We start from the raw sequence: 19,568 nt of genomic DNA on the forward strand, positions 1-19,568 counted from the left end.
AGGTATGTGAGGCTGCAAGGTCCGCTTTTATGACAGCAAGATCGTGACTGATTTGTTTATAGCAGTTTTCCCTTGAGACGGGCATTTACTAAAACATGGCCCATGTCACATGAGGGAGCAGGAGTCTCCTGGGAATGGCTAGCTGGCAGGTGGGGGTCAAAGAGCTAGAGATGCAGCTGAAGGCTCTACCCCATTGAGTATCAGGGCAATAGTGTCACCGTAAAATATAAAATTCACCAGAATGAGTTCTGAGCTACTAGTAATAGTTCAAAACAGGGAGGGGAACTAGATAACTTACTTTACTGGTCTTTTTTCTAAGCTAGTAAACAGAGCAGATCCATCCTCTTTCATCCTAACTACTTGCTTTAGAAATATCCCCCTGGTCCACAGCCTTTGAACTTCCATGAGGCACATTAGCAGCAAGTTAATTCTCAAAGGAGTCTCATTCTAAAGTTATGTTCTTTTATTTGTCTTAATTGCATTTTATGTTGTGTTTTGAAAAGGGTAGCATGAAAAAGCCACAATGAGAACCTTACAGTGGACCTTAATGTTAAAGTACTCCTTTTCAAAGACTTCATAATGGCAGCCTGTTTAGAAGTTATTATTGTGAAGCTGGGTGCTGTCCAATACTTCTAAAATAAGCTGTAAATTTGGTATTTTTCAGCATCTAATGGTTGCACAATATGATAGGACTCCTGTGGCTATCTTTTACAGCTATGCCAGTCTCAGTTCCCTGTGTCACTGCTTGGCTTCCTGTTTCTTAAAATGCTCATAAGACAGTGTTGGAGGGGAAGAGAGAACAACTGGGCATTGCTAGAAGCCAGATCTGACGTGGCTGTGAGAACAGCCATCCTAGCACTTGGGACTGTTCAGCTGTCAGTGGGTAGCCTTTTAAAAAAAAAGTGATTTACAATTGAGGAAGTAGAACTGAGAAGTACCCTGTTGCACAGGCTATCAGCTGATAATTTGTGAAATAAAGTACCCTTGAATATGATATTCCCTTTTAAAGAGTTACAAGATTGCCAAGTCTCCAAGTCAGTAATCACTGAAATATCTCTAATCATTTAAATGCCCAGAACACCCTATTCTCCTCACTCCTCCACCCTCTGATGATCCACTGATCACAAGCTGTTTTCAATAATCAGGTTTACTAAAGATAATTTTGATGCAAATCACTCAGGAGATATCAGTGACCAGCTCTTTCCTTTTCACAGACCTATGAGTAGAGTAGCTATGTGTTTTTATGCTTTTCTAATTACTGTATATTTAAAATATGATTGTTTTATAGTGTGAAGCTTTGTACTTATGTTGCTTTTGTTATAAGTTGTTGTCCTGTTTTTCCTGTGCTGTGAATGTTTGTGTTACCTGCCCAGAACTGCAGATGGAAATGGATATACATTTTTGAAATAAATAGATGAACCCTCTCCTCTCCTTCTTTATTTTATTTTAACCAGGTTGGGGTGATTGATTTCTCCATGTATTTAAAGAATGAGGAGGAGGATCTTGCGAGCGAGCAAAGGTACAGTATCTCCAGCGGCCTCCCATTGTATGATCCTTTCAGACCTGAAAGGCAAGCCTTGGACTGAGGCAACAGGCCACAGTGCTGTAAAGACTGCTGAGGATGTTGTCTCCCCTCTACTGAGTTCCATGCATAAAGCAGCACAGTCCTATGCTGGTCCCAAATAGGCAGCAGTCCCTAAACTGACATTAACTTTCATTTTTGTAACCAGACATCTTGTTGAACCAACACTGCAAGGTTGGTACATTCGACATTGCTGCCTTAGGTAGTAGCTTCATAGTGTGGTGCCTCTGTATCTTCACTGCCGCGTATGTCCCCTTACCCACCTGTTTTCCTCCAGAGCAGTGGGGCAGCTTAGTATGCACTCACAGGCTTTGTGGCAATCCCACCTTCTCCCACTCAGTCTTCCTGTTTGAAATGGAAAGCCATATGGGAGCAGGAGGAGGTGGTGCTGCCACAAGGACAATGATCTCTCTCTGGGGCTGATGCAGTAAGACGTGCATTAAAACGGGCACTCATATTGAGCACCTGTTTTCCTAACGTGTGCACAGCTACATCTCCTGGGCACCCAATGCAATATTTAAAGGAGCTGCTGCATTAAAAAAGGACACGCTAGGAAAGAATTGTGGGTCCCTAGCACTCAAATGCATCGGGCGCCCACAGTTGCAACAGGCGCTTAATACATCCTGTTTCAGGTCGATTTTGCCCAATATACAAGCACAGTAGCAAGGGGTGAAATCGGCCTGGAGCGTGGTACTACAGGAACGAAAATTATCAGGTAAGGATACTAATTTTCCTTTCAGGGATATATTATTTGGTTTTTCTATTGGTATTTGTTCCTTTTTTGGCTTGGGTACATATCAATACTGAGGGATTGCAGGTGGCACCTCGGGTTATGTGGCAGTGTCAGTGAAACTTTCTCTGTCTCCATCTGCTGGAGGGAAGGCAAAACCCAGGAATCTGGACTGATCTGTGGTACTACAGGAATGAAAATTAGCAGGTAAGAACCAATTTTCCTTTTGGTGTTCACTAAAGAAGACTCTGGAGAAGGACTGTCGCTGGTTGATAAGACTAGATGGAAGGTGAAGTAGATGAAATTCCATTTACAGAAGAGAACATATGGGAAGAGCTAGGAAAACTGAAAGTGGACAATGGCCATGGGTCTAGATGAGGCACATCTCAGAATACTGAAGGAGCTCAGAAATACGCTGGCAGGTGTGCTGAAAGATCTGTTCAGTAGATCCCTGGAAACTGGCGTGGTGCCACAAGATTGGAGAAGAGTGGTGGTGGTCCCGCTTCACAAGGGTGGAAGCAGGCCAGTTAACCTCACTTCAGTGGTGGGGAAATTAATGGAAACTACTGAAGAAAAGGATAGTGAACTATCTACAATCTAGTGGGTTGCTGGACCCGAGGCAGCATAGATTTACCAGAGGAAGGTCCTGTCAGAAAAATCTGATTGATTTTTTTTGATTTGGTGACCAGAGAATTAGATCAGGGAAGAGCACTCGTGATTTACTTGGATTTTAGTAAAGCTTTTGATACGGTCCTGCATCGAAGACTCGTGAACAAAATGAGAAGCTTGGGAGTGGATGTCAAGGTAGTGGCATGAATTGCAAACTGGTTGACTGACAGGAGACAACGTGCAGTTGTAAATGAAACCTGCTCTGAAGAGAGAACAGTGTTAAGTGGAGTGTCACAGGGATCGGTTTTGGGTCTGGTTCTGGTCAATATCTCTGTGAGCAACATTGCGGAAGGAATAGAAAGTAGTTTGTTTATTTGCGGATGATACTAAAATCTGCAACAGAGTGGACATGCCTGAAGGAGTAGAGAGAATGAAAAGTGATATAAGAAAGCTTGAAGACTGGTCAAGGATATGGCAGCTGGGATTCAGTGCCAAGAAGAGCAGAGTCATGCATCCGGGGTGCGGTAATCCAAAAGAGCTGTATGTGATGGGGCGTGAAAGACTAATGTGCATGGACTGGGAGAGGGACCTTAGGTTGATGGTGTCTTGTGATCTGAAGGCAGCGAAGCAATGTGACAGTTATAGCTTAAGCCAGAAGAATGCTGGGCTGTATAGAGAGAGGAATAACCAGTAAGAAAATGGAGGTGGTGATGCCCTTATACAGGTTCTTGGTGAGGTCTCACCTGAAGTACTGCATTCAGTACTGGAGTCCGTATCTCAAAAAGACAGAGCAGGATGGAGGCGGTCCAAAGAAGAGCGACCAAAATGGTGTGGACTCTGTATCTGAAGACTTATGAGGAGAGGTGGAATGATCGGCATATGTACACCCTGGAAGAGAGGAGGTGCAGCAGGGAAGATATGATACAAACCTTCAGATACCAGAAAAGGTATCTGGAAAGGAAAAAGTAGAACTAGGGGTCATGAAATGAAACTCCAGGGGGGACGATTCACAACCAATGCCAGGAAATATTTTTTCATGAAAAGGGTGGTGGATACCTAGAATTCCCTTCAGGAGGAGGAGGTGAACACCAAAACAGTCAAAGGATTCAAAGGGACATGGGATAAACACTGTGGATCCCTAAAGGCTGAAGGATGGAAATGAAGAAAAGGGTGCATGTTTGTAGCCTGCTCAGTGGCAATATGCATGGGGATTACTACCCTTAATCAGTTAGCCTTGATGCTTTTGATGCAACTGCTCTCCACTTTGACATCACTCTCCATTTTGACGGAGTGGGGGGAAAAGGGGAATTGGATTCAGGGGACAACCAGAATGGGCCCTGACTTTTATGGTCTGGGATACTAATATGCAGACATAAGGGAAAAAGAACAGGACTGCTTCTATGGCCAAGTTCAAAAGCATATCGAGCAGCATTGTCTGAATTTTCAAGAAGGTCCCTCTCCCAAAATGTTGTTCATATGTAAGTCTTGGGGGTGACCTATACGAAGCGGCAGTTACTATCCTTAACAGAAACATGATGGTAACCTGCACAGAGTGGCAGTTACTATCCTTAACAGAAACATGATGATAACCTGCACAGAGCGGCAGTTACTATCCTTAACAGAAACATGGGTGTAACCTGCACAGAGCGGCAGTTACTACCTTAACAGAAACATGATGGTAACTTGCACAAAGCGGCAGTTACTATCCTTAACAGAAATATGATGATAACCTGCACGGAGCGGCAGTTGCTATCCTTAACAGAAATATGATGATAACCAGCACAGAGCGGCAGTTACTACCCTTAAAAAAAACATGGGTGTAACCTGCACAGAGCGGCAGTTACTATCCTTAACCGAAACATGATGGTAACCAGCACAGAGCGGCAGTTATTACCCTTAAAAAAAACATGTGTGTAACCTGCACAGAGCGGCAGTTACTATCCTTAACCGAAACATGATGGTAACCAGCACAGAGCGGCAGTTACTACCCTTAACAGAAACATGATGTTAACCTGCACAGAGCAGCAGTTACTAACCTTAACCGAAACACGATGGTAACCAGCACAGAGCGGCAGTTACTACCCTTAAAAGAAACATGGGTGTAACCTGCACGGAGCGGCAGTTACTATCCTTAACAGAAACATGATGGTAACCTGCACGGAGCGGCAGTTACTATCCTTAATAGAAACATGATGGTAACCTGCACGGAGCGGCAGTTACTATCCTTAACAGAAACATGATGGTATGCACGGAGCGGCAGTTACTATCCTTAACAGAAACATGATGGTAACCTGCACAGAGCGGCAGTTGCTACCACAGGAAAATTGCTGGGCAGACTAGATAGACCATTTGGCCTTTTGCTGCCATCATACTATCTTACTATGTTACTGTGATCACATGCCAGCTCATGATCCCTGTATTGCTGCTGCCACTGGCCCCACCATGTACTAACAGCAGCAGGGCACAGGCCTGCCAGCTGCTTCAGAGGAGAGGTGAGTTGAGACCATCAGGAGCAGACTGAGAGTGCAGGAGGGCAGCAACCGTCCACAAAGAGAGGGAAGGAAGATGAGCAGCAGTGGTACAGGTCTGTGGAGACATTTTTGGATGTCCCCTGAAGCTTGCCACACTAGGAACCAACTATATGTCACACCAGCTCTAAAACACTGTTTTAGGATGCTCTTCTGTTTAATACCTTAGCCAGAATATTATGTGGCCCTTCTGGCTGTGCATTATTATTTTCCTGAAATCTGCATAGTTATGAATAAAGCAGCATGTCTGCAGCTGGGGGTCTCTTCTAGGCTATTGGGTAGTGTAGGCAGCTGCGTATTTCTCTTGATTCTGATCTTTTTCTCATCATTAAGGTGCTATATCATGGTACCTTCATATCACTTCATATAAACTTTTTGGTATATCCAGTAGTGCTTTTTATGATTGTGTGATTTTATTCTCCCTTAGGAATGGACAGATTGCTGCTATATTGGACCAGAAAAATTATATAGAGGAACTGAACAGGCAACTGAAGTGAGTACCGAACTCTGTCATAAAATCCCTCGTTACTCATCACCTGCCACCTTGATGGCCTCACATCTTTCACTTGCTGGGAGGGATCATTAGGAAAGGGACACCTTTGTGCAGATGATCTCTAGATCTTAATGCCAATAGGAAATAAAGCAAGCCAAGCTATTACTTCCTTAAATCAGTGTCTTACAGAAATTTCAAATTGGTTAGCTGATGATAATTTAACAGTAAGTTAGAAAAAAACAAGGCGATATTTTTGGGAGAAATGGAACAGCTATCACCCTTGTTAGAGATAAAAATAAATGACGTGTGTGCCCCAACAGCAAGTTAAAAAAACTTTGGCATCTAAATGGACTCAGCTCTAGAGTCTCATGTTTCTAATTTAGCAATGAAAGAGATACTGAAGCTGATATTGGTGAGGAGAATTGCCCCATATTTAGTTCAAAACAATCTTAAGACTGTTGTGTATTCCATGGTCCTTAGTCAATTAGGACCTGATATGGTATTCAATGCCACTTAGTTGGATAAGTTTAAATATTCAGCTGCATTCAGCTGCTGTCACTTAGCCTGATAACAAGGTGGCAGGAAGGAGATGTTCCGGGGCAGGGCTACTTATCAGGATAACTTAGGGTCTGATTCATCCAGCATTTTCCCATAGACACAGAATGAGAGAAATGCCTTATTGAATCGAGCCTTTAGCCAGATAAGTGGCAATACCACACTTATCTGGCTAAGTTGGCCAGATAAATTTAGACCTGCTATTGAGCAGGTCTAAAGTTAGCTGGATAAACTTATCCTGCTAGCTCAGTTATCTGGGTATATATAAAACGTGGATATGTTTATCCAGCTAACTTTCCTAGCAGGATATGTTTTGAATACAGACTTCTTAGACTATGTAATGCTTTTCTAATGGGATTATTAGCAAATGAGATAAAAAAAAGCTTTAGTGAATTCAGAATGTGGCTGCATGGATGGTCCTAAAGAAAACACATTTGCTCCCCATCTCAGCACATATTGAGGTTAAAGGTGTGAATCTTTGTATGTCAGGCCATTCGAAGTGTCATGCCAAAATACTTCTCTCTCAGACCAAATTGACTGATTATAAATAAACCAAAGAGAGATTTAAGGTCAAGCCAAACAAAGTTTATCAGCTTTAATGGGTCCAGTGGACTTGGATAAGTGTAGTAGATTTTTTGAAGAAACTGATGATGAGTTATGAAGCGAGCATTATAGTGATATTGAATATAGGAAAAAAGAGGATTGCTGCAGTGAATGGGCGTTCTCATCTATTTTAATCCTTATGGTCCGGGCAGCATTCATGTATGGTTGGTGTAATATATTTTAGGTAAATGCTGATGTTTGTTTGTATATCTAAACTGTATTTATCTGTGTTTATATTATTTTTATAAATTGTATATTTTGCAATTTTATTATATGCTGCGTTCAAAGGCCATAACTTGTATCACGTGCCAATTCCATTCTGGTTAGATATTTATTTATTTGATTTATATTCTGCTTAGTCTTTCTCCTGTCAGACAAATAAGATCCATACAAAGCAACTGACTTGTACAATCTATACTTCCTCTAGTTGATTCACCCCAGTAGGATAAAAGAAGGGAGACAGCATATAAGAACATAAGAAGTTACCATACTGGGTCAAACCAAGGGTCCATCAAGCCCAGCATCCTGTTTCCAACAGTGGCCAATCTAAGTTACAAGTACCCAAACATTAAATAGATCCCATGCTATTAATGCCAGTAATAGCAGTGACTGTTCCTTAAATCAATATGATTAATAGCAGTTTATGGACTTCTCCTTCGGGAACTTATCCAAACCTTTTTTGAAACCCAGCTACACTTACTGCCTTAACCACATCCTCCAGCAGTGAATTCAAGAGCTTAATTGTGCGTTAAATAAAACAGAATTTTCTCCAATTTGTTTTAAATGTGCTGCTTGCTAACTTCATGGCATGCCCCCATTCCTCCTATTATCTGAAAGAGTAAATAACCGATTCTTATTTACCTCTTCTAGTCTTGTCACGAGTTTATAGACCTCTATCATATCCTACTTCAGCCGTCTCCAAGCTGAACAGCCCTAACCTCTTTAGTCTTTTCTCATAGGGTAGCTGTTCCATCCCCTTTATCATTTTAATCATCCTTCTGTGTACTTTTTCCAGTGCAACACTATCTTATTTGAGATGTGGTGACCAATATTCAAGGTGCAGTCTCACCATGGAGCAATACAGAGGCATTATGGCACTCTTCTATTCACCATTCCCTTCCTAATAATCCCTAAAATTCTGTTTGCTTTTTTTTGACCTCACACTGAGCTGACAATTTCAATTTATTGTCCACTGTGATGCCTAGATCTTTTCCTGGGTGGTAGCTCCTAAAATGGAACCTTGGGGTAGATTTTAAATACTTGCGCGATCGCGTACTTTTGTTCGCGCACCAGGCGCGAACAAAAGTACGCTGGATTTTATAAGATACGCGCGTTGCCGCGCGTATCTTATAAAATCCGGGGTTGGCGCGCACAAGGGGGTGCACATTTGTGCAACCTGCGCGCGCCGAGCCCAGCGCGCGCTGCCTGTTCCCTCCGAGGCCGCTCCGATTTCGGAGCGGCCTCGGAGGGAACTTTCCTTCGCCCTCCCCCCACCTTCCCCTCCCTTCCCCTACCTAACCCACCCCCCCGGCCCTATCTAAAAACCCCCCCTACCTTTGTCGGCAAAGTTACGCCTGTCGGCCGGCAGCCCCGCTCCGTCCTCCGGTCCTGGGGGCTGGTCCGGAGGCCTCGACCACGCCCCCGGGCCGGCGCCACGCCCCCGGGCCCGCCCCCAAAATGCCGCGTCTTTTCAGGAACGCCCCCGGACATGCCCCCTCCCGCCCCTTTTCGAAAGGCCCGGTTCTTACGCGCGTCCCGGGGCTTTACGCGCGCCGACGGCCTATGCAAAATAGGCCATCGGCACGCAGGGCTTTTAAAATCCGCCCCTAACATTGTATAACTACAGCATGGGTTATTTTTGCCTATATGCATCATCTTACACTTGTTCATGTTAAATTTTATTTGCCATTTGAACGCCCAATCTTCCAGTCTTGCAAGGTCCTCCTGCAATTTATCCCAATCTGCATGTGATTTAGCTACTCTGTATCATCTGCAGATTTGATCACTCCACACAACATATCCCTTTCCTGATCATTTGTAAATATATTGAAAAGCACTGGTCCACTGAGAAAACTTATGAATCAACAAAACATCATCTTTAACAACTGATAAGTGTTTGTGCACAAATTTCTAATTTAATTTTTTTAACTTTTGATTTTTTATATTTTTTTTTTTTAATTTTTTATTTATGATATTATTACACTTAACAATCAGAATAAACATGACTGAACAGGAAACAAAAAGTTAGCCTTTCTCCATATTTCAATATTATAACAAACACAGAAATTCCATCCAAATTACCGGCTAACATCGTAGTTCTCAAGATAGGGGGATCCAATTCTCATGAGAGCTCATTCATAATATAACATTACAGAAGAAATAGTAGTTGGACTTACTACTTAATTAAATAGAACAATAGCTTACTGAGGTGAGGATACATCAGGAGGATTTATTTCTATATTGGGAGTCACTCTATCTGATATAAATTTTACAAGTTGGGATGGAACATAAAATGTATAATTAACTTCTAGGTACCTTATATTACATTTACAAGGGAATTTCAGTTTAAATTTTGCTCCCATATTCAAAACCTGGGAAACGCTAGTAGTTTTGAATGAAATTATTTTTCTCCAGTTAAACCCTGTAGTAACTAAAGTTGAAGATCTGGGTTTGCAAGTTAAAGCCTTGCAAGAAGAAAAAGTTAAACAACAAGGTGTAATGGACTCGGTGCAAAAAAATATAGGAAATTTAAAAGATTTATACACAAATTTGATTGAAGAAAACCAAATCCTAGATAAAAGGCTTGAGAATATGGAGAACCAAGCACGGGGGAAAACTCTGAGATTGATAAACTTCCCAAAGGTTCCATTGGTCTCAGCAAGAGATATGTGGGTGAAATACGCTCAAGAAATATTGAAATTTTCTGATCAGATAATGCCTCCATTAACAAAAATTCATTATGTGATACCATGGAAGGAAAAACCTGCTGAAGACCAGGAATTTAGAATACTTTCCCCCTTAAATATTTCAGAATTACTAGAGACGTCGGACACTAACTTGGCCCAACCTGCAACATTAATTGTTTCCTTCCTGTTGGATTCAGATAGGGATCTTGTAATGAAAATGTATTTCAGAAATATAAAAGAGTTATTTCTTCAGATGAAGGTACAAATTTTTCCTGATGTAGCGAAGAAAACACAGGAGAGAAGGAAGCAATTTTTGTTGATGAGACCTCAGGTTTTTTATATTTTTATATATATTTTGTAATTGTTAGTGAGCGGAAACCTCATACATTTTTTAGAGCTTTCCCCATTGTGAGAAGAGACGACTGAGGGGGGATATGATAGAGGTGTTTAAAATCATGAGAGGTCTAGAACGGGTAGATGTGAATCGGTTATTTACTCTTTCGGATAGTAGAAAGACTAGGGGGCACTCCATGAAGTTAGCATGGGGCACATTTAAAACTAATCGGAGAAAGTTCTTTTTTACTCAACGCACAATTAAACTCTGGAATTTGTTGCCAGAGAATGTGGTTCGTGCAGTTAGTATAGCTGTGTTTAAAAAAGGATTGGATAAGTTCTTGGAGGAGAAGTCCATTACCTGCTATTAAGTTCACTTAGAGAATAGCCACTGCCATTAGCAATGGTTACATGGAATAGACTTAGTTTTTGGGTACTTGCCAGGTTCTTGTGGCCTGGATTGGCCACTGTTGGAAACAGGATGCTGGGCTTGATGGACCCTTGGTCTGACCCAGTATGGCATTTTCTTATGTTCTTATGTTCTTAATAGCTCCCTGGTGTCACCGCTGTTCGCGGTTAAACTCACCTTACAGTCAAAGGTTAGACATGAGACTGTAAATTGTACTTTTAATCATCGGTAACCACCCACTTTGGAACAACGTGTTTTTGGCAAAAGAAGCACTTATGTGATAGCAGAAAGAGCACTTATTGTTGCAGAGCGTTGACTCTATCATTAGGAATAACCCGACATGGGTTTCGCTTCAAAAGTCCTTTTGTGCTCTGTTTGCTTGATCTCAGCGTTTACGTGAGCATAGAAGTCGCCTTCGAACAGCTAATATTGAAGCGCCTATTGTGAAACATTTCATGCAGGCAGACCATACTTTTGATCAACTTCAATGGACCACTCTAGAACAGGTATCTATGAGTAGTCGAGGGGGTGATATTCATTGCCATTTAAACTATCGGGAACAGTGGTGGATTTTTAAACTCTCAGTTCAGGCTCCTCATGGCTTGAATGACAGTGTAGAATGGGTATCTTTGATTTTATTTTCTCATTGGTACATCTGTTTTACGTCACAGCGCAGTGATAGGCCAATCTTCAAGCTGCAAGTAAGTTTAAATGTCTGTTTTAAAAAATATGGCGGATCCCGGTTGAGAAACGCTGAGATCAAGCAAACAGAGTGCAAAAGGATTTTGAAGCGAAAACCGTATGTTATTTCAAGAGATAACCATTAAATATTTAATATATCAATGCATGAATATCAGTAGAATTGTGTTTCTTTGTGCCTTTAGAAATTGGAAACAAAGCATTAATGACCCCTGACGAATCAAGCGAAACACGAGCCATGTCGGGTTGTTCCTAATGATAGAGTCAATGCTCTGCTACGATAAGTGCTCTTTCTGATATCACATAAGTGCTTCTTTTGCTAAAAACACGTTGTTCCAAAGTGGGTGGTTACCGATGATTAAAAATACAATTTACAGTCTCATGTCTAACCTTTGATTGTAAGGTGAGTTTAACAGCGAACAGCAGTTCACCAGCGAGCTATTCTCACAATGGAGAAAGCTCTAAAATGTTTATGAGGTTTCCGCTCACTAACAATTAAAAAATATATATAAAAATATAAAAAAAATCAAAAGTTAAAAAAATTAAATTAGAAATTTGTGCACAAACACTTATCAGCTGTTAAAGATGATGTTTTGTTGATTCATAAGATTGGGTATTACATCATCATATACAGTTTATTTATCTGTAGCACTGAGAAAACTGACCATTTAATCCTATTCTTTGTTTCCTGTCTTTTAACTAGTATGCAATCCTCAAAAGGACACTGCCTCCTATCCCATGACTTTTTAGTTTTCTTAGAAACCTCTTATGAGGGACTTTGTCAGATGCCTTCTGAAAATCCAAATACACCACAACTACTGGTTCACCTTTATCCACAGGTTTCCTTAGCCTCCACTAGGCAAGCGGCACGTCTGGAGCAGCCGTGACTTATGTGGCGAATGCACCTTATGATCTGTTTTGCACATCAGCCGGGATTATGGTGTCACTGGTATCGGCTAGATGTTTTCTTTGGTTATGCAATTTCTCAATGGATATCTGGTCAAGTCCCAGCTCAGTGATCTCCTCTTTCAGGGGAGGTTAGTTTGCGGCTAGGATCTGGAGCAACTAGTAAACCTTTTGGCGGAGTCCAAAGGGCTAAAGTTGCCTACTTTTATTCCCCTGCTCACGTAGAGGAGGGAGTTAGGTTAGCTTTTGAATTTGTCTACATCTTAGCTTGGGTACAGCTCGGTACTGAGGGACTTATGTTCTTATGTCTGCAGGTGGCACTCTAGCTTATGTAGCAGTTTCAAAAAGGTTTTTGTTCTCTGACTCCATCTGCTGGTAGGGATACAAAACCCACTTGTCTGGACTGATTTGTGGTATTCCAGGAACGAAAATTAGTAGGTAAGAACCAATTTTCCTTTTTTCCTCTTTAATATCTTAGAGATGCCAGATCTTCAGTATATTCCATCTTTTCCTCTTGGGTAGGGTAGGAACATCTGGTACCTCAGTTTCCCAAGTGGGAGAAACGATGGGATCACACACAAGATGTACCATGCTGAAAAGTGTTCAGCTAGGCTTGTCTTTAGGTATTTTCCAAAAGGTTTTTTGCTATTTTTGTCTCTTACCAGTGTGTGCTTTGATTTGTCTGATGACCAAGGAAAGATTTTGGTTCCTAGGAAATGCAGTTTACCCTTCAGTGGCCTCCTTGGAGAATATTAAAATGATATTTAATATTGTCTGTTTTGGAAAGGAATTTAAATAGCCATCATAGAAAATGAGGGATTTTACCGGAGAGTTTAACAAATTATTTTTTCCCCTTGCTTACCGTGTAATTGCATTTTATTCAGTTTTACTAAATTCTACCGACTGGGTAAAACAGTGCAGACAAGGTGTTTCTGAAACGCACTGGCACGGGGGATTCCCTTACCCGTCCTCCGGAACCCGCAGCCGGTCGGGTTTACAAGACATCCACCTGGAATATGCCTCCGTTACATACCGGTCTGCCTCCTACGTATTCGGGATAGATTCCTGAAAACCCAGCCGGCTGCAGGTCCCTGATGACCGGTTTGGGAACCCCTGCACTAGAGAGTGCGGTCGGCAGGTTTTGAGTAGGTTTCTGAAAACTCTGCACATTTAAGGTGTCTTGCTTCCGTATGCTAACGGTATATTGATTTTTGGGAAGGCAGTCGTTTAAGTATTTTAACTGCGCTGAAAATCTCGTTGATATTTTTGCCTTCCTCCTCCTCCTCGTGCCACCCTGCTTAATTCCCCAGCCAAAATAATCAGCCAAGAAGTGTCAAAATCATTTTGGAGAGGAAAAGACAAAGGGTGGGAAGTGCCAGGAACTCCACGGAGGTTTTTTGGAATGTTTCATATTTTTTTCCACGTGAAAAGGCATCTTGCTCTTCTTCATAGCATGGTACACAAAAACTGTGGAATTAGACCCCGTTAGCAGCATAAATTAAAAAAAAAAAGATTTCATTTTTCCTCCAGTAATGATCCAGTCCACTACCACAAGAAGGTGCTTGTTTTTGTGTTCAAGTGAGCTGCCGGCTCTTGTTTTGTCAGGGCTCTTCTGAATGTCTGCTGCTTCTTCCTCTGCAGTAGTACCGTCAGCAGCCTGCACACAAGAGTTGATTCCTTGGAGAAGTCTAACACTAAGCTGATTGAAGAGGTATGCGATTTTTTGTTGTTGTTGTTGGGTTTTTTTTCAATTCTGCTTACAAAAAAATTGATCTACCTGCTAATGAGGTTTCCTGGAATTCCACCAGAATAGCCCAGACCCTGGAATTATCCTCCCTTCCATTAGCAGCAACAGAGCAAAACACAGCCAGAGGCTTCCTTTCTGTAAAAAGGCCAACATATTTCTAAACTGAGAATCATAACTACACCTCTGTTTGGTACATAAGAGATTAAACATATTGAAAGCACACAAGAGCAGAGAAGCAAAAAATGACCACAAAAATGCATCCAATAATGTAGGGGACAAGAAAAAATTTCCACCTGTAGTCGCTGAAAAAAAAAAACCGAGCGGATTACAGTTGCCTTCACAAAATATTTTTGTCAAATATTTTTTTTTAGTTAAAGTATCATATAAAGGCATTAGATAATTTTTTTCTGTACCACTAAGAAGCATTAGTAAATCCTGTTTGTGCCAGAAATGCATATACATTACCAACTGTGGTAATGTACGCATATCCTCTGCCTTGGGAATGCATAATATTGTCCCACCATTCCATGCTGGGACATCTAGCTGATTAAACATGTCCCCTGACCCAGGAGATCCTCCTCTTCCTTTTGACTAGCAGACAACCCCTCCCCATCCCCCCCCGAATCCTCTTTCTTGAAACCCTTCACCCTCTGGAAGACAAAACATAACCCCCACCCATTCCTATCCCTCCTGTCAATCTGCCCAGGTCACCTGGAATGCTCCCTCCCCCTTTACCCAAAATAGCACTTTGAGGATTTTGAGGGTAGGAGCAATTCCTAGTAGCTCATGCCCCACCAGTTTTAGAATTCAAAATGGTACCAACAGATGATGCCTCCCTTTGCTCCTGCTGCTATTGTAGTGGTGCTTCTGCTGACCTTGGGGCAGGGGCTTTCTGCCACCCTGGTGGTCCCTCCAGCACAGCTGCTGCTTCTGCTCCTAGGGCAGAGGTCCTGCCACTGCTGTAGTTCTCCCTTCCTCTAGTACCTTGGGGTAAAGGCCTGCCGCTATCACAGTAGTTACTCCAAGCCCGCCTTTGATACTTTGATGTAAGTGCCAGCCATGCTGCAGTGGTCCCCTGCTATGGCTACTGCTGGGACAGGAATCTGCCGCTGCTGTGATGATCTTCCACTGCAGTCAATATAGTGCTTTGGGGCAGATGTTTACTGCTACCATGTTGGTCTCTCTAAAGCCATGTTTTGCTACCCCTGAGATATAAGCTTGTCAGTACCAAGGTGGCCTGCTCTTCCCACTGTGATTCTGTGGAAAAGAGGTCAACTACTACCATGTGGCACTCCTAAGGTGAACTCTGACACTCAGGGAATACCCTCCTCGGGGCTATTCTTGGGGAAACTGCATGGGGCTGTATGCTTTAGGGGGCACTGTGCCACTGTAGTAACTTCACTCCTGGGACTGCAGTTCTCTGTTGGGACATGGCAGTGCAACTGCATTCTGTGCCTCAGATCCCACAAACTGCAAGGTCAGCCCTGGCCCTCCTAGTGCCTGCAATCAGACTTCCATAGCTCTAGACTTGCACAGAACTGGAGAGGGGGAAGGCAGGCCTGCTGCTGATGCAACAACTACCAATGCAACTTCTGGCCTATTAAGGTTTTTTGGAACCAAATATGGACTATTTCACCTCCATCTAGCTGGAGACAGAACAAAGCTAAGACAGATAAAGTAAATATACCCTCTTATCAAGGAGGAAACTCTGTACCTCAGGTTTATTCTGTTTCCATCATCTGGAATGGAAGATAACTCTGTGGTCTGGGCTATTCTGGGAGGAACTTATCCACGTGTGTTTTTTTGCTCTGTTTCTTGTTCTTGTAAACCATACATTTGGAACTGCAAGGCACACTGTAGGCTAAGAGCCTCCAGCTGGAGACTTGGGGTCCATGCTCTGTGGTGACTCATGGGAGTCAAGAGGAACAGACATGATAACTTAGTAGATGGTGGCAGATAAAGATCAGCTGGCCCATCCTGTCTGCTCAGAGGTTTGCTTGATGGCTTGTGCTTCATCTCTTTCAAAGGGTTGAGACTAGAAATGTTGCTGCAGTAAGACTTACAGATCCTGTGGAAAAGGGACTTTGGAGGAGTGTACTACCATTTCTGACAATAAGAGCCTAGCTTTCAAACCTATTCATGCTACTGGATTTGTGCATGTAAATGAATGAGCAGAGATTTATCCTAGTATTTTATAAACTGTGCAGTGGGTTGCAGTACAGTGTATAAAATACAGTGTAGTTCTGCTCTGAAAGTAGGCACGTATGTTTCAGCATGTGCAAATATTTGCAATGTATTGAAAGTGCTTTCTGTAGCTGTTTTATAAACATATATGTGTATATTTTACATGCAAAAAAATATCACATGAATGCTTAAAAACCCTGGTTTATAAGCGGCGAGAGGTTCCCTATAAATTATTTGCATTTTGAAGATACTTACTTGTCCGTGTTCTTGAAATCATCAGTTTGCAGATACCTCCGCCAGTTCACCCAGTCAGTCTCCAGTTCATCCTCTTGCACTTCACCCTGAACACCCTCCAAATTAACCCAGACCTCCCACCCAAAAATTGTAGACACATCCAATTTCACTTGCCTTTTGTCAGTCAGCAGGTATAAAATTGTACAAACAAGTTGGCTAATGTATATGCACAAACCTCTTATAAAATAGAAAACACTGAGCGAACTTCTTGACCCCTCCTCAGAACGCTTCTATACCACCCTTTTTTTTTTTTGCACACAAAACCGAAAATACGTACATGCTTTCATTGTTTATCAAATAGCAGTGCGTGAATACAAGCTGCTTACATGCATATATGCTATTTTTACACACGGAACACCTTTGAAAATACACTCATAAGTTGTTAGTCAGAGAGTGTCGTGGGGATCAGTAACCCCCCTCGATCATAAACCTGTATGTGGCAAGGGAATGTTCACTAAACTGTTAATCGTTTTTACTTCTTTCAAGCTGGCAATAGCTAAAAACAACATCATCAAACTTCAAGAGGAAAATCACCAGTTAAGAAATGAAAACACGCTCATTTTAATGAAGGCCCAGCATCATTTAGAGGTAGGTAAGCCCAGCACGACTGGACAGTGAAATCACCTGCAGAAGGTTAACTGGAGGTGTTCAGAGGTGGAGTATATACCCAGCAAAACCCATGTACTCTTTCATATACAGTAATAGACAAATAACGAGAATATGATTTCTACATGTGCAGTTATATCCTGTACAATTACTAGGAAGTATGAGGTCCATATTCAGAGACATTTAGCTGAATAACTTGCAAGTTATCTACTAAATGCCGACTTTTGAATATTTTGGACACTTATCCGGCTAGAGATCACATCACCCCAGTATTACAATCCCTCCTTTAGTTCTCAGTATAGTTGCACATTAGATACAAAATAGCAATGATAATTCACAAATTATTGCACAGTGTATCTTTTTCTTGGATTAGTTATAATCTTCAAGTTTGTGCATCGGGCTGAATCCTGCGATCCTCAAATCAAGGCCTTCTAGACATGCCTTCACTGTGGGTAGTGCGCTTAACAGAAACACAAGAACGAGCGTTTTCAATTGCAGGGCCTACATTTTAAAATTCCTTACTAGGCAGTTTACGTTTAATTGCGGATACGCAGGCTTTTAAAAAAGCCTTAAAGATTTTTTCTATTTAAGAAAATCTTTGAGGAAGTAGAGTGAAGCATTTAGAGTGAGCCTTTATTGAGTAGTAGAATTGTTGCATAATTGATTGCATAATTATTGAGTTATATATGGTCTGTATATATCATTATTCATGGTGAGGTCAATATTCAAAGCTGTCCATTTAAGTAACTTAACCGCATATAATTTATCCAGATAAATTACAAGGCATGGCTAAGCTGCTGAATATATGCATATATATACCGCTAAATTTAGACCTGCTATGGAGCGGGTCTGACTTAGCCGTATAACTTAGGGGGCATTTCTGGGAAGAGTTAAGTTAGCTAGATATGTTTCAAACTACGAGCCTGATTTACTAAGGCTTTTCTCCCATTCTGTGTCTATGGGAACAATTATTAGTAAATGAGCCCCTAACTCTGATACTCAGAGCTGTCCTAAAGTTAGTCAGATAAACTTATCTGGCTACCTTTAAGGTAACTCGCTATATTCAGTAGTGCGGCTGCACCACTCATTTTTCTAGGACAAACAGGATGTTAGTCCTCACAGATAGGTGACATCATCAGATGGAGCCCGGCACGGAAACCTTTTGTCAAAGTTTCTAGAAGCTTTGATTAGCACATAGAGCATGCCACTATCCACGTGTCCACACGAGGTCCCCCTTCAGTCTCTCTTTTTCCACGGTGCAGTTGCCTTGTGGTTTTTGGAGCTCTGCTTCATCAGCCTTTTCGTGCTAAATTAGCAATTTTTCTCCCGTTCAATCACCAGGTCCCACTTTGCCGGTCGGTATATCTCCTTGGCGCAGTAGGTAAAAATGTTCCTCCCTTCTTCACAGTCGATTCCCAGCATTCCACTTCTCGGTCGCCCCCATCATCGACCACGCGCCGGCTATTTTTCATGGCTTCATCCAGCTTCTGTCGATGCCCCCAGGGCCCGCAGACCATGTCCATCACGGATCCGCATGAGGTCTGCATCCTCTGCCTGGGGGCATCTCACGACGTCAGAGGGTAGCAGCTGTGTGATTAGATGACCCCCAAGAGCCGTCGTGTTCAGCTTGATAAAATGGTGAAACATTTTGGTCCCAAAAGATCTGCTCCATCCACACCCGCATCAGAGTCATTTGCACCCGGGGGTTGGGGGGGAACCGCTCAATATGCTCCCCCTCTCCATACCCCCGGCAATATCTTCTAAAGACCGAGGGGACGGTGACCGGTCCTCTATGGTCTCGCCGATTTCCAGGAGTTGGACCCAAGGGTGCAGAGTGTGGTGCTCCAAGCTGCCCTTGCCACCAGCCCCCATACTGGTGCCGGAGCCTGCACAGTCTGTCTTAGCCCCCCTGCTCAAGCGTGTGGATGTCCTACTCGGTGCCCTCCTGACACAGCCGATGCCCGAGGGACCCTCGGTTCTCCAGCAGCCAACGATGCCCCAGCAGCCAACGATGTCCCCCTCGGGAGCAATCCCCATCATTGGTCCTCCGAGGAAGAAGAACTGAAGCCTCAGTTCCCCAAGCCTTTACTCAGACCCTCCGGCCTCCTGCGGCCTCCGGTACCTCCATTACCATTGGGATCATCGATTCCCTTGGTGCCCTCAGTACCTTCGAGACCTTCAGAGCCCAGGGTGAGGGATTTACACAGGCCTCACCCACACAGGTCCCAAGAAGGCCCTTACGAACCATGGGGGGATGATTCTTCAGAGTCGTCTTCTGAGATCTCTGATGACCCCCTGTTGGACCCTTCACCACCAGAGGAAAGGCATCGGTCTCCTCCTTTGCGGTTTTTGTCAGGGCCATGGCCAACACTATCCCCTTCCAG

The 19,568-nt window shown here is 42.7% G+C and overlaps 1 protein-coding gene across 4 annotated transcripts in view; it reads left to right on the forward strand.

The window, feature by feature from the left end:
• RUFY2 (RUN and FYVE domain containing 2) overlaps nucleotides 1-19,568 on the forward strand; it is a 143,228-nt gene that overhangs the window by 40,645 nt on the left and 83,015 nt on the right. For all 4 annotated transcript variants that reach the window (XM_029609665.1, XM_029609664.1, XM_029609666.1 and 1 more), the window contains exons 6-9: nucleotides 1,455-1,519; nucleotides 5,877-5,942; nucleotides 13,995-14,064; nucleotides 17,065-17,166. In XM_029609665.1, the coding sequence (XP_029465525.1) occupies nucleotides 1,455-1,519; nucleotides 5,877-5,942; nucleotides 13,995-14,064; nucleotides 17,065-17,166 (303 nt within the window). The remainder of the gene's footprint in view (nucleotides 1-1,454; nucleotides 1,520-5,876; nucleotides 5,943-13,994; nucleotides 14,065-17,064; nucleotides 17,167-19,568) is intronic.

The sequence above is a fragment of the Rhinatrema bivittatum genome, chromosome 7, assembly GCF_901001135.1.
Source record: "Rhinatrema bivittatum chromosome 7, aRhiBiv1.1, whole genome shotgun sequence".
Taxonomy (NCBI): domain Eukaryota; kingdom Metazoa; phylum Chordata; class Amphibia; order Gymnophiona; family Rhinatrematidae; genus Rhinatrema; species Rhinatrema bivittatum.